This window comes from Corapipo altera, unplaced genomic scaffold (assembly GCF_003945725.1).
Source record: "Corapipo altera isolate COAL_440 unplaced genomic scaffold, ASM394572v1 2b, whole genome shotgun sequence".
In the NCBI taxonomy this organism is placed as follows: domain Eukaryota; kingdom Metazoa; phylum Chordata; class Aves; order Passeriformes; family Pipridae; genus Corapipo; species Corapipo altera.
In genome coordinates, this window is record NW_020884874.1 from 11,898,072 (window position 1) to 11,923,783 (window position 25,712).

General features: G+C 38.4%; 1 protein-coding gene across 1 annotated transcript in view; it reads right to left on the reverse strand.

Annotated features, from left to right (window-relative positions):
* Window positions 1-238: 238 nt before the first annotated feature.
* The window catches only part of FRK (fyn related Src family tyrosine kinase), a 48,263-nt gene continuing 22,789 nt past the window's right edge, over window positions 239-25,712 (reverse strand). Inside the window, exons 3-8 of the mRNA XM_027634153.1 lie at window positions 20,388-20,551; window positions 19,601-19,769; window positions 10,355-10,513; window positions 4,841-5,022; window positions 2,467-2,632; window positions 239-575 (exon numbers count right to left, since the gene is read on the reverse strand). Coding sequence (XP_027489954.1) covers window positions 382-575; window positions 2,467-2,632; window positions 4,841-5,022; window positions 10,355-10,513; window positions 19,601-19,769; window positions 20,388-20,551 — 1,034 coding nt within the window. The 3' untranslated portion in view covers window positions 239-381. The remainder of the gene's footprint in view (window positions 576-2,466; window positions 2,633-4,840; window positions 5,023-10,354; window positions 10,514-19,600; window positions 19,770-20,387; window positions 20,552-25,712) is intronic.

Consider the following 25,712-nt stretch of genomic DNA (forward strand, 5'->3'; position numbering starts at 1 on the left):
GGAGCACAGATCCTGCTGTGCAGAGCCATCACACTCCTTCATGAGAACAGCCTGGTAGGAATGAAAAACCTAAGCAAAAGCAAATAATTATTCCAATAAAGAAATGAAAAAAATTTACAATAGCTATCAAGCTAGACTCATTTCATTTGTTAATTCTTGCAATCTGTTATTTAAAAATAAATAGAAGGCACTTCATTTTTTAAAAAATTTTAAGAGTCTCTGAGGATCAGCCTGGGCATGAAAATGTACCAGGATTCCTCAGCACCCCCAAGTAACCTCGAAGCCTGAGGTTAGGCTGATTCAACAGCCCTCTGTCATCTATGTTGGCTAGCACCTGTCCTTCAGGGCCCACTGAGGGGTTACTTTCACCATGGCCTGTGCCTAGGCATAGGAATAGGACTCAGTGTCAAAGTAGTCCTCCAGCTGCTTGCTGAGGGCATCGAAGGTGGGCCGTCCATCCACCTCCGCGCTCCAGCACTGCAACATCATCTCATAGAGCGGTGCTGGGCAGGTCTCTGGCTGAGGAAGTCTGTACCCATCATCCAGCAGCTGGATCACCTGGTGTCCTGGCATACCTGCAAGCCAAAATAAGTTCATCAGACTACTCATGGTCTGCTTAGTGATGCCATGTATCTCTGTGTCTTCATCACAGAATCACAGTAGAATGGTTTGGGTTGGAAGGGACCTTAAAGACCATCTTGTTCCAACCACCCTGCCATGAACAGGGACACCTTCCACTAGACCAGGTTGCTCACAGTCCCTTCCACCCTGACCTTGAAGACTTCCAGGGACGGGGCCTCATCTCTTACTGTTTACTAGCAGTTAAAAACCAGCTCCAATGCTTCCCAACCACCTCATCCTGACTGTACCACCTGTGAGGCACTGCAAATGGGTTTGTCTGGGTGTGAGGCTTTTCTTCCACCAGCCAGGTTTGCCAAAATTTTTCTGACATCTATTTCGCTTGAATTGTTGCTAAATTCCTATGGTCTCAATGACTCCAAAATCTCTCAAGAAAACCTGTACTGCTACTGAATTTTCCTCACATTTAGAAACCTTTTTGTAAAGTCAACCCAAAGTTTCTTCAAGAGCAGATGTGCAGAGACATCCTACCTGCTCTGCCACCACCAGTAACAGAGAAGAAACCATTCCCCTACCTTTGCTATACCTTTATATACTAAAACTGTTGTTCAGCTCACTTTTAATTTTTTACTCTTTAAATTAAATCTGGAATTGTGTAATCTTAACTTCTTTTCCCTAGATCTCTGAATGGTGTTTCCTCTACACATTGTCCGCTGCCACCACAAATCAACATAATCTTTTCTCCTAACTGATTACTGAGAACAAACTACTCAAAGTAATACCAAGTAAGCAAATAGCCATGGCAAAAGAACATTTTTACTGTCAAGATAGAGGTAAAATATGTCTTTGCAAAGGGATAACACTGAATGTATTTTCAGACAATACTCAGAATTATGGTGTTACATGTTTATACTAAAATCTTTTATTTGTGAGTCTGTGTGCATATGCACACATCTGTAGTTTATGTAAGATCTCAGGATTTTTTGCTTTGCTTTTTTTTTATCTTTTCTTCAGAATACTTTCACAGAAGGTGAGGGTGGGAATCAAAAAGCAAAATCAATTTTGCCTTTTACAGGAAATATCAGTTTGAGACCCTGTGAAGTGTAGTTTATGGTGAACGGATCACCCCTCAGGCCTGTTCAGGTGCAATATAACTGTTTTTTGCTTTAGTTCTTCCCTTGTGCTCTCCTCACCAGCACTAAATGAGCCACAGTCAATCATCTCACTAATACTGTATGTTATTGGAGCCACAGTTCCTTGAGCATTTTTCACAGTGCTAGGAACAGTAGCCGCTCTCAGACCACTATATCTACTTTTGATGTTGGTGACATTTTTTAATTATTTCTTTAATTCTTGTGATCCTTCTCTTTACAAAGACTTTTCAATGCAATAGTAAAATATGAGGTAAGGGGGGGAAGTACACCCTGATTCATTTCTCAGACACCTTCTTCCTGAAGTGCCCATGCCATGCTCCACATATAGTTTATTCTTCCATGAGATATACTAAAAAAAATTTAAAAGGACAGTATGGGGAATAAAAAAACCTTCCTTTTTTTCTTCCCTTTTTCCATATTCCAAGAATTGGCATCTTTGATCTGACGCTGGAGGAAAATAGCCAGCTGGCTTAGGTGCCTGTGCAGCGCAGGTTGACTTCAGCAAAAAGCATCTTAAATGTATGCTAATCACAGCATTTGGAAAGCTTCCATGGAGCCTGGGGAAGCCAGAAGGTCTGACCCACTAAATGGACCTCATCTGAACAGCCTTCTTTCTCTGTTTACAGTTTTAACCCTTTAACATGCCCATAGAACAGGTGTTCAACCTTTTTTTGTGTGTCATTCTGAAAGCAAGAAAAAATTAGACATCATTCTTTAGGTTAAAAGGACTTACCAGCATAAGGCATCTTCCCATAGGTGATTATTTCAAACAGAAGTATTCCAAATGACCAGACATCTGATTTAATACTGAATCTGTTGTAGCGGATCGCCTCCGGAGCTGTCCATTTTACTGGCAGTTTTGTTTCAGTCCTAGCTTCATATACATTTTCATTTTCTACCTGTCATGGATACAATGAAGCAAGCCTGATTTCAGATCTGCTTCAGCAAAGCACTTAAGCACCTGACTAAGCTCAGCATGTGCTTAATCTTATCATCTTTTAGCCAAGAACTTATCTTTCATGGCATTACAGTACACATTTTCTGAAGTCTATCATTCCATTTGGCTTCACATTTGAGAAATGCAGGGGCTTCATCGGAGACTTTTCTAAAGCATTTATCATTTCAAGCAAGCACACAGCATTGGAGTACCTCCTGATTAATTATGACTTGCTACTGTGAATCCTGGTCCTGGCATGCAAGATTTCAAAAGTCTGTCAGGAATGGTAGCAGAAGCATCCTGCTGACACAAGAGACCAAATGGCTTCACATCATGTCATCAGTAAACAGAGAAGGCAAGAGCAAGAGCTAACTAATTTCAGAACCTTTCTCTGGGATTTATTGTGGTGTTGAAGGGCCATTGAATATGATAACAATCACTTACACAGGTTTCTGGGACCAAAGAATAAACTCTGACTGATTCAAATTAACATATTAGCTTACAGAGAGTCAAATTAATTAATGTAAAGTGAAGACGAAAGACGCATAGAAAAACTGTTAACTTGCAAATTTGTAGAATCATGTCCTTAAAGGTTTATTGCACAAACATATAAATTTTTCAAACATTTATTCTCTCTTTAATTCCTACATGTAATTTAGTGTACTTAAGTCACATCCAAGTCTTGGTCAAGTTTTTCACATGCAAATCCTGGCAAACGTGTAGCAGATTTTCCTTGTTTTAATACAAAATCTATGTTTCCCAGTTTCAATGCCATTAGTTTTGAAAATACGGGTTGTAGTGATTTTTATCTATATACCGATACAAGTATCTTGACCATAATACTCATCTCTAGGAGTAAGAAATTATTTCATTATACTAATTAATCCATATGGAAATACTGATTTCATTTCTCACGCCTAATACTTTGTGATCTTTCCATGTGACCACGTTATTGTTTTGGCTTAGGAGACAAACTATTCCCAGAAAAATATGCCAAAATGACTCTACAACTGAATATCTTAGTAAAGTTCAGCTTCAACAAGAAATGTCAACAGTTGTAAATTACTATGCTTTCTAGTGGGGACAAAGGAGAAATATCCACTGTGAGCATTATTCATTTAAAAATATGTATTTTGTCATGTTAAAGAATGTGCAATCTGAACTTATGCATATCTAGAAGGATCAAAATTAAGTAAAAAGCACTTTCAAAGTCCCTTGATGCCATTGTCAAGCCATTATTCTATACTTCAGTGTGTAATAAATCCAACTGTTACAAACTTCAATTTCGGCTGCTTGAATGAAAAAAAAACCAAATGAGAAGCAGAGGAATTTTTTCTCTGTTTTTCCTTCTCAGGGTAAGAATATAAATCACTTAGGAAAAAAAAAAAAAAGAAAAAACAAACCAAAAACAAAACACAACTAAAGATCTCAGAAATTATGGATTACATACTGAAATCCATAAAATATGGCAAATCAAATCTTTCCAACTCTGATCAAATCATTTTCAGAGGTAGAAAATCTCATTTCTGAACCACAGCTCTTTCCTAGGGAGATATTGGTCAGTGATACTTGTCATTCCCTGCCCTCGAGGGCTAGAGGGAAAAAAACGTTTCAGTGACAAAGAACTTGAAACTGGATCAGATTTAAATCTCTGAGAGCTCACTTTATGAACTTTGCTGTTAGCTGTGGAGAGGAATAAGGTACTTTTATGATTACTACCTGTATTTGCAAGCATCATGGAGGCACTGGAGCAGTGAACAAGGAGAGAATAGCTGCCAATACATTTTTATATGACTTCCCTTACAGGCTCAAGAATATAATTTTTCCATCATTCCCATGATCTCTCTCCATGTGGCAGACACTAGCACTGTGGATAAAGGCTGTCCAGCAAAGGCTGTTGCTTGCTAGGCTCCTTCCTTGGTGACTAAGTGGGAAGCAGATGCCAGACTGCTTTCTGTAGACTGACAAAAAGGCACAGACCACCTCCTAACTTTGCATAGGACAATGCAGGTAGAGGATATAAGTAAACACATTAGGGATCCTTTTCTCCCTGGGCTTGCCTTTTGCCTGAACACAGCAATTCAGAGACTGCAGTCAATCCTTGAGTTGGCCTCTTCTACCTTGTTCTCCAGAGTTAAAAGCAGAGACAATTCACTCTCCCACAACCTACCTTAAAAACTCTTGCAAGTCCAAAGTCTGCCACTTTGTAAACATTGTGTTCACCAACAAGGACATTCCTGGCTGCCAGATCCCGATGGATATAGTTCTGAGATTCAAGGTATGCCATCCCAGAAGCCACCTGAGTAGCCATGTCTACTTGATGTGTCAGGAAGATTTGAGAGCCTCCATCTTCTGTTTAAAAAGAAGATAACAAGAACAGCATAATGTTTACAGATTTCAGATACAAATAACTGAAAAACTGACTGGGTCAAATAGCCAACACAAATGAACTAAATCACGCAATACGATAAAGTAATACCCAACCAAATAACAGAGGTTAGCAAATGATGCTATTTATTTCACAATAATTGAGTAACAGTGCCTGTCCCATCTTCTCTAAAAGAGTGGATACTAAAAGCAGGAGTTGATCTAGGCCTGGAAGGAGCTTCTGACACAGTCCAAAGAGAAAGCTGCTTATCTGCTGATAGTAACATACTATGCACCTTTCTGGCAGGTGCATAAAACTGTTCCAAACTGTGAGTGAGTTAATGTCAGTACCCACCGGCTGTAGCCAAAGCTGACTAAGGATGGAAAGGCACAAAAGTACCGTTGTTCCCTGTTCTCCAACGATTCTTACTAGGAAATATACCATCTGCTGTCAAGTCTAACTCTCATTTTCACTTTCCAGTTCACTTGATGCTTCACACTGTTATCTCTGTCATTGCTATTCAACAGTAGGACTCCTTGAGCTGTTTTCAAGCTGCCTGTTTCTCTAGTAGGACTTTCTGAAACAATGTGTAATTCCCACCACTTTAAAACCAGCAAATCCCAGAAATTGAGATTTTCCAATCAAAGATAAGCTGTTCAAACAAAGTGGTAGCAGAACTTTGAGCAGAGCACTTGCCTCCACAAATGAAGGAAAGAGTCTCGGGCCATAAAAAACTGCAGCCAAAAGTTGTAAGACAGGTAACCAAAAAGTCATTGAGGTTTAACACATGAGAATACAAATTCAGGGCCTTTGTGGATTTTTAAGGACATCTGACTTCCTCATAAAAAAGAATTATACTCCAAAGTAATCCAGGTAAGACATAACAGTGTTACATTCAAGCGCCACTGTCAGCCAAACGCAAATGCTGCAGCACTGAAGCATGAGTGCCTACCTCTGTAGCTGCTAACACTCAAAACAGTTTCAACTTTCTGTTTCAGAATCTTAACAATATCAAAAAGCTGAATGTTTGCTGCTAGGCTTACTGGCAGTTCTCCTTTCTCATCAGATTGGCGACTTTTACTTGCTGCCTGTGTGTTAGAGAAATAAAATATTTGTAGCTGGCAGTTTTCTGTTGTTTATTTTTAATTAATTTTAGTGATAGTGTGTCTTAGCATTGTTTTGCATAGCCTCCTCCAGTTCTGGTATTTTATCTGACATAACCTTGCAATCCCACTTTATGAAGAATGAAATAAAGTGTAAAATTCCATTGTTTAATAATCTATTCTGCAATCTCCAGGCCTTGAATTTCCTGCTCATCTGGATGTTCTGAGATGAATAGGTAGGAAAAAAAAGAATTAAATTATTAAATTTGTCCTGTATGTGTATTACCCTACTTCCTTTTTGAGGCTAAACTCATGGTCATGATAATCCAGCACCAAGATTATTTACTTCTATTGTTGACTCAGAACATTTACTTCTATTGTTGATTCAGAACATCTTTTCCTCTCCTACACATGTTTCATAGTTGCATTGACCTTTAAAAGAAAGAGGGAGAAAAATCAGCCTATGTGAAAATCCATTCAGGCCACAGACTAATATAATGTTCTGAAGTTTTGCAATTCTGATAACTGGCAGGCATCAACATTTACTATTCGTCTTGCTAGACAAAGATATACATCCACAAATTATGCTCATGTTGTATTTAATCAGAAAATACCTAAATATGTATAGGTAGCTTGCTTGAGTACCTGGGTTTTGGAAGCTATTTTATGTGTGTCAGCTTTAAATGTTCCCTTTCACATGGCTTCTTCATCTGCATGGGTTGTGAGCTACCTCCTGGTGAAAGCAGACAATTCAGACAAACTTGAGCACATTGGTCTGCCAATGCTCAGGGATAGCCCGACACAAGCTTGCTCCAACAGGCAGAGTACAGACATGTACTGAAAAACAGATGACTCATAAGCCTTGTGTTTAATGAGCTACCTCAGTGCAGAATAGGAGTTAGAGCTGCTAAACCCTTCCTGTCTTGTTCCCTGTAGGACACTCAGGTGCACCATGCTAAAGGACAAAGACGAGATCCACCTCTAACACTGGAGTCGCAGTTGAAGGATTTTTCTTCTATTGTGGCTTGTTTGGGGTAGCAGACCAGACTGGGCTGACCTGCTGCCTTTAGCCTGTGGGCTGAGGGAGATGAAGAGGCCACTGTTACCCTGGCTGCTGCAGTATTTCTTGGATGATTTATCTCTGTTAGCTGGTTCTGCACTGCAGCTGTCCTGGAGGGAAAGCTTTAAGGAGGAGCCTCAGCTGATCAGGAGCTGGAAACTGTGCACAAAGATGGAGGATGAAAGCATATGTCTCTTTGGGATCTGAAGTGGAAATCATGTATAGCAGTCTCATAAAGATTTCTGACTTTACCTTCAAAACACCAGGCTGGACCAGCCAAAGCACACAAGTTCAAGCACAGCACTGTGTTAGTACAATTGTGGAAGGTTCCAAACCAGAGCCAGCTCCCATTTCATACAGAGCACTTCAGAAGATATTACAGCTGTATTCAAATGGGTATACATGTGCTTTAGTTTGTTTTAAAGTGTTCTGAGGGAGGAAAAACTATAAAAACAACAAAACCAAAGTTTAATATAGACTCATAGAATGGTTTGAGTTGGAAGGGACCTTAAAGATCCTCTAGTTCCAATCTCTCTACCATGGGAAGGTATGCCATTCACTAACTCAGGTTGCTCAGGGCCCCGTTCAACCCAATCTTGAACACTTCCAGGGATGGGGCACCCACAGCTCTGGGTAACCTGTCCCAGTGCCTCACCACCCTCATAGTGAATAATTTCTAAGAATTACCTAAACTAAATAAAGCCTTTTTCAGTGTGAAGCCATTCCCTCTTGTCCTATCACTGCGTGCCCTTGTAAAAAGTCCCTCTGTTCATCTGTCTTGTAGGCCCCCTTTAGTACTGGAAGGCTGCTAAGTTTTATATATATGTATATATTTATATAACTTCCACACTCAAACTCAGGCAATACTGGTGAATTTATAAACTCTTCCCATGGACCAATAAAGAAAATGTAGCACCTCCATGTCCTTTTTTACTAATATTTTTTTACAAAACTATCACCCCTATACAGAAAATTTATGAGACAAAATATTAAAGAAGTCTTGGGGTCTGCACCCTGTTCTTACCAATCACAACATCTCATACAGGAAAGACAGGAAAATATTCTCACTGACAATAAAAAGAAAAAAAAAGGAAAAATAAATAAAGCCACACTTTCTCCAGTGAGGGCATTGCCTCCATAATATTTCACAGAACTTCAAGACTGTGTCCCTGACAGAACAAGCTCCAGGTGTATCAGATTTGATAAAAGCACTCATATATTTATGACAATTTCATTCACATCCAATCACAAAGAAAAGTTTTCAGTTGCATTTTTCTCATATTGGTGGCAGCTCAATAACTCTGCATAGCAGTGTTCATCAAGAACTATTCCAAAGTACATTTGCAGGATGCACAGGGAATTCACATGCCCATCATTATTAAGCAGCTGTCATCATGGTGGAATGTGATAGTAACTGTGAATAAAATGTTAGGGATTTTTAAAGTTGGAAAAGCATACCATGCAGTTCTAGGGAGGAAAACTTAATCAGCGAATATCTTTGGACTTTCCTCTGCTATAATTTGCCATATTTACCCATAGTGCTCACAGAGACAGAAGCCTTCTGGAAATATTTTCCTGTTCCCTGGAGTGGTTGAGTCTCAAGAGCTGTCCACTCATCAGGAGCTGTCCACTCCATGTCAGCTGATACATATCGCTTCCAGTCATGGAGCTCTATGCAAGATTCAAATCTCTTTCCTTAATACTCTCGCTGACAGCAGACTTTTCTCTGACCAATATCTATCAAAGTACTTGGATCTCTACCTCCACCTCTTAGTTCTATGTACTTCCCTGTGTATAGGCCATCAGAAAAGGAGAGATACAACTGGGCTGGGTTTCAACTGGATATTTTTACTGTTATCCTGACGGCTGCCTGAAAACCAGCTGCCTTTCCACAGTCTCTGATGCAGGGCTACAGAAGTGAACACTTAGGCAAAGAGCAGGCTGCATACATATGCTGCACGCAGCAAGGGCAGCTGCTGTGCCTGTGCTGGCAACTGATCCACACACAGGCTGCAGTGTTGATGTGCCCTGGACATATTGTACTCTGTGCACAAACAGGTCAATTTTCACCTCTGCAATAGCTGTGGCTCATCCTGGCTTTCTCAGAGCTATTTGTCCAGTGCAATAAGTGTTTTCATGCACAGCAATCATTTCCTGATGTGCCAGGCTCTTTCAATCAGGTAAGCGGCACTCCACACACAAAGGCATGAAAGATGAGAATTGAAAGGAAATTTGTGCCTTACTACCTCTGGAGAGTAAATGCCTACAAAACCATAGATGATCTGGCCCAAGCTCATGGCAAACCCTCTCTGCACAGTTCCTGGTGCAGCTGTCCCTCTAGTAGAGATTTCTTTAGCTTTAATTGTCTGTGGACTGAGCCTCATTTTAAAAAACGGATCTGCAGAGAAGATGGGGGAAGGCATGTGTCACGTTAATACTTTCTGTGGTATTTCACAGGGCTTTGCTTTATGGGCTGGAAACAGAGAAGAAATTAAGCATGACAATCGCAGCAAACATTTTGTCTTCAAGAGATCATTACATTTAGCATCTCACAGACATCTGCTAAACTGAAAATGGGTAACACTAGAATCAAGCATTTCTCAACAACAGGAGTGAACTTAAAGTGTGATCATTATGCCAGTCTGTTCCAGGCTGTACATTTTTATTTTTAATTATTATTTGCCTTCAAAAGAGCACTTTGAAGTACTGCTGAGATAAAAACTCGAATGCCATAGGCAAGGGACAAATTCATAGTGAAAAGCTATCCCTGACTAGTAATAGTTTTCAAAGCTGTTAAGTACATTTTGTGGAAGTGCTCCTATTTCACGTCAAATATGATGACCTATCCTTCTGGATGCTTGTATTTTTATTCCATTAGTGTATGTTCCCACCTATTCATAGAACTGGGTGAAAAAATATGGGTCATTACAAGGCAAGAATCAAACTGTGAATGTGATTCTTTCCTACTTCTCAAATATTTTGGCCCATCAAAAATTCATAAACCTCTCTTTCCATTTTTCTTACACCCACACGTGATAAATAATGCAGCTTTTATATTAAAATAGGGTGTTGTACTTCTATTTTTTATGTTAGTGTGTTTACTAAACTGATAGCTGTAGCACCCCTAAAATGAATTTATAGTCATTTGCTTACTTTGAAGGTATTCTAGAAGACTTCCAAATCTCATCAGCTCAGTAATAATATAAATTGGGTCCTCCAAGGTACAGACAGCATAAAGCTGTATAAGTTTTGGATGTCTCAAGTTCTTCATTATTTGTGCTTCCCTCAGAAAGTCTTTTGGATCCATTGAACCTGAAACAACAGTATATAATAAAACATAAGCTGAGGTTATCAAAGGCCTTCCTACCAGCCTGGCAGTCTTAAGGGAATAACTGAGATTATTTTCTGTCTTGAAAATACATTAGCATCTCAAATCTTCACAGTTCCCAGAGAAAACAGACAGTGCAGCTCAAACAAACAGTTAATGAGTGAAACATGCCAGTTGTGTAGGGACAGAGAACATATGTGTTCCAGACACCAGAAATATAAAGGATAAAATCAACTGCGTCTGGGCCTCCCCCAAACAGGAAAAAAAAGTGAGGCAAGAATGTTAACAGATACATTTTAAGCAAACAACCAGTTAATGAAAGGACCAGAAACTGAGGTGAGAGTGTCTAGGTAATGAACATAAAATTTCTGAGAGACAACTAGTGCTGCAACAAGAATTTGTTGCACTATATTTTCAGCTTCACCAATCAAAGCCTGAAAGCACTGGAATTACTTTAGCCTATACAGAGTAGATGTGTGCATTTATATCTATAAAAATAAATAACTATTTTTAATGTTCATGTAATAACAACATTATTAGAAATACCAATGTATGCACAGATGTAACATTAATTTTACAATCCCTTAAATGTTAAAGTGTCTTAACATCAAATTATGCCAACCTTTTAGGTATTACATAAGGTCATAACATCGCTAGTTCTATTCACATACGCAGTGAGGCAATGTATAAACTATGTCAAAGAAACAATCAGAAATGGCACAGGGAGTCCTGGTAAATTTAGGATTAAAGCTCATATGTCCCGAATAGGGGATCAATTAGAAAAGCATGCATAAATAAAGAAGTAAAGCTTTTTCTATGAATGATTCAGTAGAGATCAGATATGGTCAGATGTTTGAGAAAGTTGGTAAATAGAATCCACTTCAAAATACTTGTACAAAAAAATATGAAATTATTCAACTACTCAAATGTCTCTTTCCTCCTAAATCAAAATACTTTAATTAAGAAAATATTACAGTGAAGATTGGGGAGGAAAAAATCTATCCAAGTTATTTTACTCTATGCTATGTTTGAAAACAAACTCTTCTTTTGGTGTAAGCAGACTGAGTCATTTCAAAAGCCAAGGCTGCAAGAATAAGTTTTTATGTGTTTTTTTAACATTAGGTAACCAACAAGGTTCATTTGAGAGTTTATCTCTGTTCCAAACACAGATGTTTAAGTTAAGTGAAATTCTGGGAGTATGTTAAATGGCTCAGCAGTAAAATTTCAACAGAAAATCTGTTCTACAAAAAGAACTAGCAAATCAGCCTGGGCCACTTTTTTCCAACACCTACCTTGAGTACCACCTCCTGAAAAATGTTCCAACCTATTTCCCAAAACATACTAATGATGTGTGATTTCATATCCTTGCATCAATGCAAGAGGAATGACTCAGAAATGCTTCTGATATAGACTCTATGAAAAAAGAGCCACTTGACATTGCAAGTTGGGAGAGCGAAGATTACTTCAAGGGGCAAGTGCTCCTGTCCTCCATGTCCTCATACTTCCCTTGGCAATCCCATAGGGTCCAATTTGGCAATACTCAGTAGGATGTCATTAGGAGGGATAGTGAAACTTAATGGATTTCATTGCCATCAATAAATGGAGAGCAGCCAATAATATATCTCCTCAACAGGTACAGGCTATACTAATTTCCTTTTGACACTGTCAGAGGAAAGTCGAGGCCTGCATGAAAAATAAATGATCTTACTTGGTCTGGATAAAGCAGAAATTATGACAGTCAGAGAGAAAATGCCAAATATCTGTTATGCTTCTCTATGTCTTTTTCCTGTATAGAGTAGCACAATCTTTACAGATTTTTTTTAACTTTCCACCAACTCTAGATTTTTTTAAAAAAATATCTAGGCTTGTCTTTATAGGGTTTAGACTCACTTTGATACTGATTTAAAACTGTACCCCATTAGCTTACCCTTTTCAAGATATATGCATTGTCATAGAAATCAACCTAAAATCTACAGAGAAGCTGCGTGGTGTGAAGCATTCTGCCTCCAAAAGCGAATGCATAAGCATGACCAATAATTTAGCATCAGTGCCAAAATTTGACAAGTTGATCTTAAAAAGGATAAAGTATTTGCTCACTTAGGGTCTCCCAAATCATGGAACCTCTATGGATCATCATACAGGATTTCTTCACACCATAGAATATGACAATCTGATTTGTTCACATCATCAAAGTTTGACTACAAGGAATTTGTCAGTTTAATCATGACATAAACTTCTTCTAACAAGCTGAAACCAAGCAACATGTTTTTCACGTATAACAAATTTCAATAACTTGATCAGGAGAGAAGTATTCTACTAGTTGAATAGCTGCAAATCTTCCTTTACATTGTAAAAGAAAATAAGAATAGATAACAAACTAGTGACAAAGATCAATAAGTATTTCAAACATATTTTAAAGAGTATATGTAACTTTCTGTCTTAGTTAGTTTATATCATTAAATAGTACAAGTAACAGACAGTCCCCCAAATCCCCCAGAGCCCTGTAGATCTTATATTGTAGTTAATAAAAGGATTCGATGCCAACAGAAAAAAATTTAGAAGTGTCTTTATGAGTGTTTTGCCTAAGATTAGGTTTTAGCAGTTGGATAAGCAAAGTAAAAACTGCCTCTAAAAGAAAGCGAACATGTGTGTTTCAAATGATTTGGATAAAGCCTGTCACAGTAGTGGTAAAGAAGTTACAATACATCCCTTTGAGGAAGGAAATACATGCCACACAGTTTCAAATAACTGAGGGGTTTTTTTTAGTTTGTAGTTAAATATGTGTGTTTTTAATGAAGCATACATTTTCAGCTGTAAGTAGTTAACACAGTATGAACAGCAGGTTACTGTGAGTAGAAACCACTTGATCATAAAATAATTAGTTAACAGAAGCCTTTACTGAAACAACTGAAGGCTTCTTTTGTGCAAGACACCAATTTGGGAGTAGGTTTATAAGTACCTGGAGAAAATACAGATTTGATAATTTGTTTTTTGAATGAAACATGTTTTTTTAAATGTCAAAGTCATTCTTAAGACCAAAATGTTGGAATCTATTTCTTTGATATGTCCTATGATGATGTGCTATTTTGACAGGAATCACCTCTAATTTAAGCCTACTTAAAACAGGTATATCAGTTCTGATTACCTTCTTCTTGAAAATATTTTGTTCTAGATTTGAAGAAGCTTCAAGTTGTAAGATAAACACTGATAATTTGGAAAGGAGATAGAGAGGAAGTCAGTTATTTTCCAGATTCCACTGGCCTAAATATAAGCGGCCCTTACATATTCGATAAGCCCTCACAAGACACTTTGTTTCCAACTTTCAATAAACCTTTTTAAATTACTTCAAAGTAACCTTGTACTTCAGGGGAGTCTAGTCTTCTGAATTAGTTTATACAAAATGAACTTATGTGGAGACTACATTAAGCATATAACTGCGATCTTCTGAAGAAATTTATGAGTAATAAAGAAATAACAGTAAAAAGAACAAAAATTTGGCAACACAGGAGACTAAAAAATCCTCTTCACAGGTGAGTGATATAGGTATCTGACAGTTCTCAAGCAGCTTTGTCACTATACAGAAGTAAACTTACAGGTTAGAGTAAAGTCATATAGTGAATTAAATGGAATAAAAGAATCTCTTTTTTTCCTGGGAACTTGAGGGACTTTCCTGAGTGCAAAGATTTTTAGATTGCATATGCACTAAAGAGATGACATAGTTAAGAACTGAAAATATTATTAAAAACTCTGCTGATGGTACTAACCCAGGCACTATTTGGGAAAAGCCTCCTGAAAAATAAAATCACGCTTGGGCAGCTTTCATGTAGAGAGGAGCTTGGGAGAAGCTTTACAAGATGATAATGACAAATGTATCTGTCAACTTGAACAGGCATAAGGAACTTTATCAATACAATTAATTGGTGATGATAGATGTCTGCTTCACATGCTGATAGTTGGAGAAGCAAGCTAGCCCAGACAAAGGGTTCTAGGATATCCATCACACTCAGCATAGGATGAAGTGCAAATCCCTGCTGCAATGTCTTCCACTTAAATAGAAAAAACAATGTCTCAGTGAGGAAATAAAAACAGAAATGTGATATGACATGTTCAGGGATCTGCATCAGGACAGTGTTATGCAGAGCCAAGAACAGAAATAGCAACTGCTGGCTTCTAGACTATTTTCCTATCTATTGATCCCTACACCTCTTTGATAAGTTTGATAACTCAAAAAGTCGAAGATGTTTCTTAAAGCAGAGGTGTTCTTGTGTTTTGTTTTTTCATTCACATATCCATCACTATGGTTTTGCCTGGTAAAATGTCACAGATGTTTCCAAAGTAAAGTCAAACACCAGTGAACAAACAGGAGAATTATCTGAATGAAGGCATCATATTACTCCTGCTTTGTGTTTATAGTCACAGTGACCAACAGATTGTAATATAGATAAGGAGAGGTAACAGGAAAGACATGGACTAAACAATATTTGACAGCAAAGAGTGGAATGATCATGGTGAATTTCAGTTGTTGTAATTGTGCTGAAGGGACAAAGGGTGGGTGGATTGTGTATAAACTATTCACTTTCCTTTGCTGTTATGATTATGGTATTTTGATGTGGAGAACTCCTTTTCCTGATGTGAGTGAAGCTTGTGAAGTGTGTGTGATGAATGTGGACTTGAATGATAATTCTTAAATATTACATCCTTAAATATTAATTCTTAAATACACAGAGCTGAGGTGTAGAATATATTGGGTTTATGTGGCAAGGTTTGGTAGTGGGGGGCTACAGTGGTGGCTTCTGTGAGAAGCTGCCAGAAACTTCCCTCATGCTGATAGATCCAATTCCAAGTGGCTTCTAGATAGACCCACCGCTGGTCAAGGCCGAACTCATCAGCTATGGTGGTAGCGTCTCTGAGATAACAGATTTAAGAAGGGAGAAAAGAAAACTTGTGCAACACTAGCAACAGCAACAGGAGAGAGGAGTGGGAATATGTGACCCTCACTGGAGCATTCTGTTCCTGAAGGACTGCACCCTGTGGAAGGGATTCATACTGGAGCAGTTTGTGAAGAACTGTGGACCATGGGTAGGACTCAAGTTGGAGAAGGTTGCGGAGAACTCTCTGCTGTGGGAGGGCCCCCATGTTGGAGTGGGGGAAGAGTGTGAGGAGCCCTTCCTCTGAGGAGGAAGGAGCAGCAGAGACAGTGTGTGATATACTGACCAATACCTCCGTTCCCCATCTCCCTGCACCACTGCAAGAGAAGAGGTAGAGAATTCAGAAGTGAAGTTAAGCCTGGGAAGAAGAGATGGGTAGGGTGAAAATGTTTTGAGATTTTTGGCTTCCTGACATCCAGATTTTACAATCAATGGAAAGAAATGTGTTTTTATTTTATGTTATTTATTTCTCATTGTAATGTGCATTTTTAATCTATAATATGATTTATCTGATATGTGTTTATTTCTTCCTGCTAATTATTTAAAAAGCTGATACATCTAAGATGTTAGATGCCTAAAAATAGGAAAAATGTAGCTAGTATGCTGCACATCAATATTTCCGAAGTAGTTGTGAAATTTCCGGTTTGTGTGAAACATTTGAAAAATTGGGTCTTGTTCCAAATTGGAAAAGAAACAGATTTCTGAATACCCTGATTACTCTCAAGTCAGGAATCACACATTTGCATCATGAGAGAGCTGGTTCTGGGAAAAACCCATCACTACAATCTCACTGGAATTCTGGGAAATTAGTTTTTCCTACAGGTTGGAAGGTCATAGAGTCACAGAATCATAGAACCATTAAGGTTGGAAAAGATCTCTAAGATCACCAAGTCCAACCATTAGTGCAGCACTGTGATGTTTATAACTAAACCTTGACCTCAAGTGCCACATCCACACGTCTTTTGAACACTTCCAGGTGTGGTGAGTCCCTCAGTTCCCCAGACAACTTGTCCCAGTGCTCGGCAACCCTTTCCACAAAAAAATTTTTCCCAATATCCAATCTAAACCTCCCCTGGTACAATTGTCCTGTCACTTGTTATCTGGGAGAAGAGACTCCCACCTCACTACAACCTCCTTTCAAGCAGCTGTAGAGAGCAATAAGGTCTCCCATGAGCCTCCTCTTCTCCAGGCTAAACAACCCCAGCTCCCTCAGCAGCTCCTCATATGACTTGCCCTCTAGACCCTTCACCAGCTTCATTGACCTTCTCTGGACACACTCCAGTACCTCAATGTCTCTCTTGTAGTGAGGGGTCCAGAACTGAACACAGGATTCAAGGTGTGGCCTCACTAGTGCTGAGTACAGCAGTAAAACCACTTTCCTATTCCTACTGGCCACACCATTTCTCATACAGGGTAGGATGCCATTGGCCTTCTCAGTTTTAAGCCTTTTAGCAGCAAGAGCTAGAAATTAGTTTAAGCGTAGAAAAAAATGTTTGAGAAATGAAGAGAATATAATATAACAAGAAATTATATTTAGCCTTTCTAAAGACAATTAAAAATTGGTGTAACTCGCTCCGTATGTATCACCGAAATGGAAATTAAAACTAATGCCTACAAAGAGGCTTTTATTTTGTTACAAGAAGACATAACAAGGGTTGGAGAGAAGACATGAAGTAAATTCAGATGCGAAATTAGGCCCACATTCCTACAGTGCCTTCATCTTGGGACAAGAACATTTCTAATTATTATCTAGTCAAGAACTAGCTATGTTTTGATTAAATATAAATACTAATCTCAGTAGAGGAATGATGTGCAGTGGCTTATAACAGCAAAGCGTTCAGACTATATATAACCTAAAACAGATGTACACTGCAAAACAATGCTCAACAGAAAAACTCAAAGTAACAGAAATCCTTTCTGCCCTTCAGGCCTATAAATCTGTGACATACTGATTGCATTATGCTCTTCTATACTGTTCACTATGTGATTACCCTACTTGATCAACCTGTTCCTACTTAGTAATGAGAGCGTTGTTCCATGTTACAATTTCTCTGGTGTTAAAGCCTTTTTAACAAAACCTACTCCATCTCAGACCCTATCACTTTTAGTTTAACACACTCCTCTGTTATTCTAATGACTTCCTTTTCCAGAGGGTCTACACTGCAAAATAGCTTAGTGAAAAGCCTTTAGTTTAAAACATGCCCCCTCCTGTCCCAGCATAAAGACAGCCAATTTAGATCTTTGAACCAAGCAACAACAGAGGATCAAAAACACTTCAAAAACACTGAAAGCCTGAAATATTGCCGATGTGAATATTGGAAGCTTCAAACATCAAGATATAACACAATGTATTTCTTGATTACTCATGAACTAATATGTTTTCCATTAATTTACCTTTTTTATATTATGGTGAATGAAATTACCAGACCTACCCTTTGATGAAATTTTATTATTAACAAGGTAAGCATTTATTACTCAGATTAAGGTGAGGGTATTGGGACTTTTCTTTAAATAGTGAAGTGTTATTTCTCATGAGTTACAATGAGAACAAGCTGTGGAAAACCAGTGCGCTAACTGATTGCAGTAAGGCACTCCAAACGCTGAAAAACACTGTATTAGAAGAGAATTCCCCAGAGAAGTACACTACAAGGTTAAATGCTTACATTTCACACTGTTTGAATTGTCTTGGTAGAACGAGATAGTTCACAAAGTACAGTGATAAGAAATTCAATATTAACTATATAATTTATCGAGATGGCTTTGAGAATCAAAGTCCTCATTCTGAGCAACACTGTGCAATGTCCAACTTCCTTATCACATTATTAGATCACAAACTCTCTGCTATCCAAGAACAACATCCAGGTGGGGCTTGTGTCTGCCCTAACTCAATATAACCCACCATGAAATCAATGAGACTACTGCTGTTGACCTGAACAGGAATCAGACTAGAGTGAAAAAAACAGAGATAGAAAAAGTATTGATTAATCAAGCCCTTTTTGCTAGATGAACTATGATACTATAAAAAGAATCACAGTTGAAGGAGTTTCTTCCACTATACTTTGCTAGTCTGTATGTCACAACGAGTTTGCAGTGAGTCTTACGTTTATTCCAGTGAGAAAGAGATTTCAAGATAGTTTCTGTGTTTACTGGGTCACTAGGAAGATGCACCTGTTCACTGAAAAAAGTACTGTCTTTCATGTAAATTATAGATGGTCTTTAGTCTGAGCAGTTTTTATATTTCCAGTTAAGTAGAGAAAAAAAAAATGCTTATTTTCTTTCAATTTGCAAGTCTCAAAACACAAACAATATCCTGATACAAGAGAGCCTTAAAACACATGCTTAAATTCCTCCCTGTTCAGGAGACCATTCAAGCAGGGCTCAAGTATATTGTTATTATTCTGAATGAAAGATCTGAATCTGTTCTGCTTCCTGAACCATGTTCATTAGTGCCCAACACAAGCTTTTTCAATTAACCACAACTCGTGTTATGTCCTTTTAAAAAAACACATCATCCAGGCTACTTTCTTATCTATGTGGTTCTTGCCATCTGCTGGTAGATATTTTATGTTGTCAATTTAAAATGCACAAATTACTTGAAGTTAATGAAACATAATTAAGAAAAATGCTAAAAGCTCTATTAGTCAAAATCTTACACTACATGCAAATATTGGTCATTAATGTTTTGTATCAAAAACTTTGAAAAAATTTATTCAACCAATACTAAGATTAAAGCACTTCTTAAGTACAAACTTATCATAGTACATATTCTTGTATTACCTAAGAAATAATTATAATATAACATCTAACACTAGAAAAATTCTCAAGGTTACAAACCTGTAGTCAATCAATTATTTCACCTCTAGATAAAATGTAGTTATTCAGCTCCATGCAAACAACATTGTGCAAGAAGACATACAACCCTTGCTGGGGTTGCCTTTTTATGCAATCATCTAGAAACCAAAAACTGTATAAAATACCAAAGAATACCTGGACCTTCAGTATTGCTAATCTTCGTGTTTAAGTGTGTGGATTTTAAGAATGATTGCATATATGATTAGGCTCTCTTTTCAGTAGCATTTAAAAAGAAAAGGAGCACCCTTGCTAACATTTCACATTATTAGCATTCAAGAGTAATTCACATACCTGGTTTTAATGTTTTGATTGCCACGGGGGTGGTATTGTTCCACCGTCCTTCCCATACCTCACCAAACTGACCAGATCCTAATTTTTTCACCAACTTCAGAGATTGTCGGTCTATCTCCCACTGATCAACAGTTTTATATGACAAATCAAAAGTAGCAGGAATTTGAACCTGGTAAAAGAAAATAAATAATACAATAATTGAGGCTTTTAATATTTTTTTCAACAGCTTATACAAATCATTTTTAACTATATCATGTAAAGTTGGAACAGAATATGAATAATGCTTCCTTAGAGTACACATGCATAATAAAATGAGCAGAGAACATAAAATACAACCCATATACTGGGTACTTTTTTTAGAAATAAGATAAAGAAAATATACTTTCATTAAAAGTAAAAATTAGAACCCATTCCTCTAAGCAAGCTTTTTGAACAGTGACTTATTGCTTGCCTGAATCTTGTGGTTTTGTCTCAGTAATTACTTATGGACAGCTAGAGTTATGAAGTTGGAGATTTCATCTCCATATATATATAAAGGCATTCATAAATCCTGATTTGGCATGTTTTCTCCCCCAGCCAGTCGATGATTTGTTAAAAATGGTAGGGTATTCTATTATTAACTTGTCAGCCTCAAGAATGAAACTGTTACAGCACCCAGAACTTACAGAAAACAAGCAGATCATCAACATTTTGAAATCGTAGAAGCAGATATGGAGTCAACATTTCCTGACAGATACTTGGGTGAGCTTACAACAAATATTTTGCACAGCATAGCATCCACTCTTACCTTTAGGCATGGCTTTCTGAGCAACACACAGAGGCCATCACTGTTCTTGCTATAATAGTCAACCAAGTCATTCAGAGTTTTGAAAGTTTTCCTTCTGCTTAGAAAAAAGCCTCCTTCATCCAGCTTTCTGATCCTGTAGTGCTTCACAGATGCACCATCAAAAACTAAAAAGATTTAAATATATTAAATTTCTAGGAAATATTGCAGTGGTACAACATCATTTATGACCAAGCCATCATAAGGTTCTTAAATATATTTATGAGAACTTTAAAATAAATTATTTTAGTTTTGAATAGGACAACTATAAAAATCCTCTTTCAAGCCAAAGCCCACTGTTTAGATATCTTTATACTGAGTCTATCAGTCTTCAGCTTTGGAGATTCTTGCTTGCACCATAAGAACTGAAGTAGAAGTACATAAATACATCTTATGTGAGGCAGCTCGTGTTTACCATCTCTGAAGACACCAAAACTAGGAGCATCTTATTCAGACTAATCATTTAATCAGTTTTTAATATTTCCTTTATCAATGTCAGTATTTCAAATAGCAGCTGCTGGGCTGGTAGGCATTTTAAAGGAAACAGATATACTCTTCACATGGTCATAATTCCCTGAAAAGCACTCACATCTTCCCAGGGTTTTTTTGAGTTTTGTGTGTGTTTGGAATATGTAAAAATCAGGTGAATAATGCTCTGTTTTTTGTACCATTTGTACCATTAATAAATAAAATAAAATAAATTTTTTTAAGTTGTTCATTTAATCTTTGTCTCATTCTTTTTAAATTTTTTGTGCATATTCTATAACATACACAATCTATCAGTACGGTAGTACATGTATAAAATTTACCAAAAACAATAAATAAAGATATATGTAGAGTGAATGCTCAAAAATCTTTTTGGGCTCAGAATCACCAGAGAGGGCAGTTCAGAAGAGCTGAAAAAGTATTTATTTACTTACGTGGGTATCTTTTAGCAAGACACACCATTAGTTAGACATCACTGTCCATTTTCAATGGGCAATTGAGAGTTTACATTGCATACAGAAGGGTAACTGATTTAGCTGATAACAATGCCAAAGTTGTTAGCTCTAACATTAACAGTGTTCCACAACAAACCCCGCTGGTAATGAGGAATCCTGATCATATAAAGCATAACTTAAGTAGGAAGATGTTTAAGTAGTAGGACAAATTTGCTGTATCTTAAACGGAAGATACGTGCATCGCTGCTCAGAGACTTACTGATCCTAGGAATTTCAGAGCTCGTTGAATGCTACCAAGCTGTAAGATTAAGTGATAGACCAGGATTTGAAAGTGTGGACAGATATTTTTGCTGTCTGTTAGAGCTGTGGGTGTGGGTTCAAGGTGAAGGGATGCAGCCCGCCCAGTTAGGCTTGGGGCCGGTCAGATTGCGAATTAAGCCAAACAAGAGAATGCTATCATTTAATGAGTCTGAGGATTAGCCAGAAGGAGAAACACTGGAGCAGAACTAAATATGAAGCACCACATTTTGGAAAAAACCAAGAAGCAACAGCTAAATGAAAAAAATTGCTATTGCTCTCCTCTGGATTTACTATAGTTGATATATCCCTTTGTAGTGGTTTGAACCTTGTTTTCCCCCAGAGGCTGAAAAAGTGGTAACCCCCAGGGGTGGAGACCCCTGGAAGTTTTGAAGTTCTGCCCAATTAGCGCTCCTGCAGAAATGTAAACATATCACAAGCACCGGAAGAGAAGGGGTTGTAGTTTGGTTGGTAGAGGAAGTAGCCATGATGTAACAGCCATGAGGAAAGGGGCTCGGAGCCCCTCGGGGCCTCTGGGGCCCCCCAGCCCCAGATGGGGGCTACAGGACAGGGACCTGGAACAGCATACAGCTGGGCTAGGTACCTGTAGTTGTGAGCTGGGAGATGTTTTCTCCAAGCTGGGCAGTGGCCGGAGAAAGCAGCAGCCAAGCTGGCACTGACCTGAGAAGCGGTGGCAGAGAGCCAGAAGAGATAAGACAGAGCAACAGAGACATACAGCACCGCAGAGAAGACTCCTGGAAGGAGAGTTGAGGAGAAGAGAGCCTGCAGCAGACCTTCGGAGTTCTGGGAGTAGGAACTGTACCAAAACCCCAAACTCCTTGAGACCTCCTGGAAGGAGGAAGATGATGGACTCTTGCTTGAAAGAGCCTTGGAGTGCTACAGCACTTGCAAAGAGGAGCTGAGAAGCTCAAAGGCGTCCTGGGAAGCTGGACCGGGACGGAGAAGGAATGCGGGGGGGTTGACCTTGGCCCCCCTCGCTGCTGCTGCTAAGCTAGCAGCCTTGAGACAGAGCACGGAGCTCTGCAAAGGGGAATTTGAATCCCCTGAGGAAGGGACTTTCACGAAGATGCCCCTGCATTTCGTGATATACCTGTGGTGACGCGAGTCTGGTCCCTGCTGGCAGCCCACAGGTGAGGCCTTCGCTTGGACCGAAGGAGAGCCGAGGGGCTTGGAGACCCCCTTGTGTGTATTGAACAGAGATCCAGCTACAACAATCCAGTTACTGCTGCATGCATGAGATGAGGAGACCTGCTGCCTTAGAAGAGATTCCTGAGAGACTGGAAGGGATCTGTCCTTCTTTCCCTCCTGGACTTTTATTTGGAGGGGAGAAGAGATCTGATCCTTTGTAAATACTATATGTCATGGTAGAGATAGTTGTGATCGTGTGTATAATGTGTTATAGTATTTATTTGTACAGTCATTGTAATATATTCCCTTTCCCCCATTCTGAGTCTGGTTGTGTTTTGTCTGGAAAAAAACCCATCTCACATTAGGTTGAGATGTGGGAGGGGGGATGGAGCTAGGGAATTGGATTTTGGGGCTATCTCAAACCATGACACCCTTATACTGTAACACTGCGTGGATTTTGGCAAACACTTTGGTTATAATAGAAGAATGCTAAGTTGCATATTGTATGTAGAAAATTATTGGTTGCATGCAATTAACAAAGCTCATATAAAGAATAATTCCTCTCACCATTTAAGTGATCAAGTTAAATAGGAAAATCTCTTCTTCCTTAAGAACTATCGTGGATAATCAAATGTTTTGCATTGTACTGTGCGATTGTTATCCCAGACCACCAGAGGGCAGAGAGGAGCTGTTCAAAATACTCCGCCCCAGGCAGTATTTTTAGGGACCTGAGAATTTGCAATCATGAGGACCGGGAATAAGAATATTTGTAAATAAAATCCAGATGATAAAGATAAATGCATCACACTTTTCAAATGCTACTTCCTTTTAAATTAACACCCATGAGTAGTATTTATAATTATAAAATACATGCATATTTTTGTGATGTATCGTTTGGAAATTGGGCTGAAGCAAAATGAAGTAAAGAGTAATTAGGCAACAAAAGATTGAAAATTTGCTGACTTTTCCCAAGTTCACAGGAAAATTGATCTGGACAAACTAATAAGTCTTTATGATGCATTGACTAAAAGGACAACAGGATGACTGTTAATTCAGTCTCAGTTGTACATCACAAGTAATAGTAGTTTGATTATCTGTTTTGTTTCTTAGGAGTATTATAACTATTACTTGTGAAGCACCTAACATTAATAATGCTAGAGCTGTTTTGAAGAATGTGCTCTAATTTCTTAAATGAGACTTCTATGAAACCTTATAACTGACAGCATCTGGGTTAGGTGGTGATGTGTGTGGAGAAGCTGGAGAAAATTTCTGCACTGATACCATCTCTTCTTGTGATAAGTAGCTGAGATTAGTGCAGTATTTGACAGGGGGTTGTTTACTTGTATCCCAGGGCTGAGTCTGGCTGTACAGCTCCTGCACCACACACTTGGAACTCTGTGACACGATGTGGCTCCTCTGCCGAAATGATACAGAGCACATGTCACCCAGGGAACAGCTAGCCATAACCCCTTCCAGTCATCCCTACATCCATATCAGACTGCTTATCAGGACAGGATTATGACTTCAGCTTCACACAGCTTGACAGTAGCTGGGTTTGAAGACTTTTTTAATTCAACTTCCCTTTCCAGAAGAATCACAGGTCCCCATTAGATTTCTACATGGTTTCAGTTTAATAGAAGGATTCTCCTCTCCCTACAATCCATCTGCATATGATTGGACTAAGCAGAAGTAGATTTTGCCACCTGAAGAAAGAGAATAAAATAACTTACTACTCTTTTTCAGGGCAGAAAAACATATGGTGGCATCCGCAGAGTCAACATCTTCACCAAATGAATCATGGAGACACTAAGGCACCACTACCGCCAGCAACGCTGTGTCCCCACATCACTCCTGTCAGCAGTGCTCCCCCAGCACTGACCATGCAGCACTGCCAGCACGAGCTTTGCTCAGTCTCCATGCCCAGGGTGGATGTGGGAGGAGACTGACCCCTGAGATCACCCTCATCAGCACACACTAAGTGCAGAGGCAGATCAAACATCATTCTCTTACCGTGGCCATGATTTTGCCAGTCCTATGAGTCTGCTTCTTTAAACAATTACCTATTTTTTCTTATGCTGAAACCCAGTCTGGCTTAGAGGAAACCACACAATATTTTTTAGGAGCATGGAAAAAAAATTTGAAGAAAACACAAACCATTTACATTGTTATTTAATGCAATAAGTCTTTTAGATACCATTATTCAGTGACGGGCTAAGTAAAGAGCTTCCTGCTATCATTGGCAATGACACTCAATTAAGCTGAGCACATCTAAATTATGGCTTTTAATTAAAAAGAAGCAATGTCTAAGATGCCACCAACATGTTTAAAATTTAATACATTTCACACCAGATGCTGGAGTCATCAACATAAAAATCTGTTGACAACATGTGCATTTTTAAAATGGGAAAACCTATTTTTAAAATGTCAAACACTTTAATTTATAGCGACACATCTCAGTGGCCTATCTGGTTTGATGAGCTTTCCATTTAACCATTCACAGATGAGAAAAGCCTTTCTGAATGTGACTTTTTATTTTTAATTTAAATAGTTACTTATTATCTGAATCTTACAAATTCAGATTTTTCCCAAGTTAGAGGTGAAAAGTACCATTTTCATGAAAGGTAGGGTTTGGTTGGGTTTTTTTTCCTAAGGAGATCATTTGTTTCCATAATTAACATGAAGTCTTTTAAACATTGCCCATATGAGTATGAAACCAAGCATGAAAGTCATAAAGTCAGTTTATGGGTTCTTGAGTAAAAATTTTTCTTCCCTTTCAATTTCTCTTATTTTTTTACTTTTATTGCACCTGAATATTAGGTTGGATAGAGAAATAAAACATTTTCTTAAAGACCTTAATTCTGAAAGCCAGGTTATCACTCTTCTAGCCATTATAATCTACTCT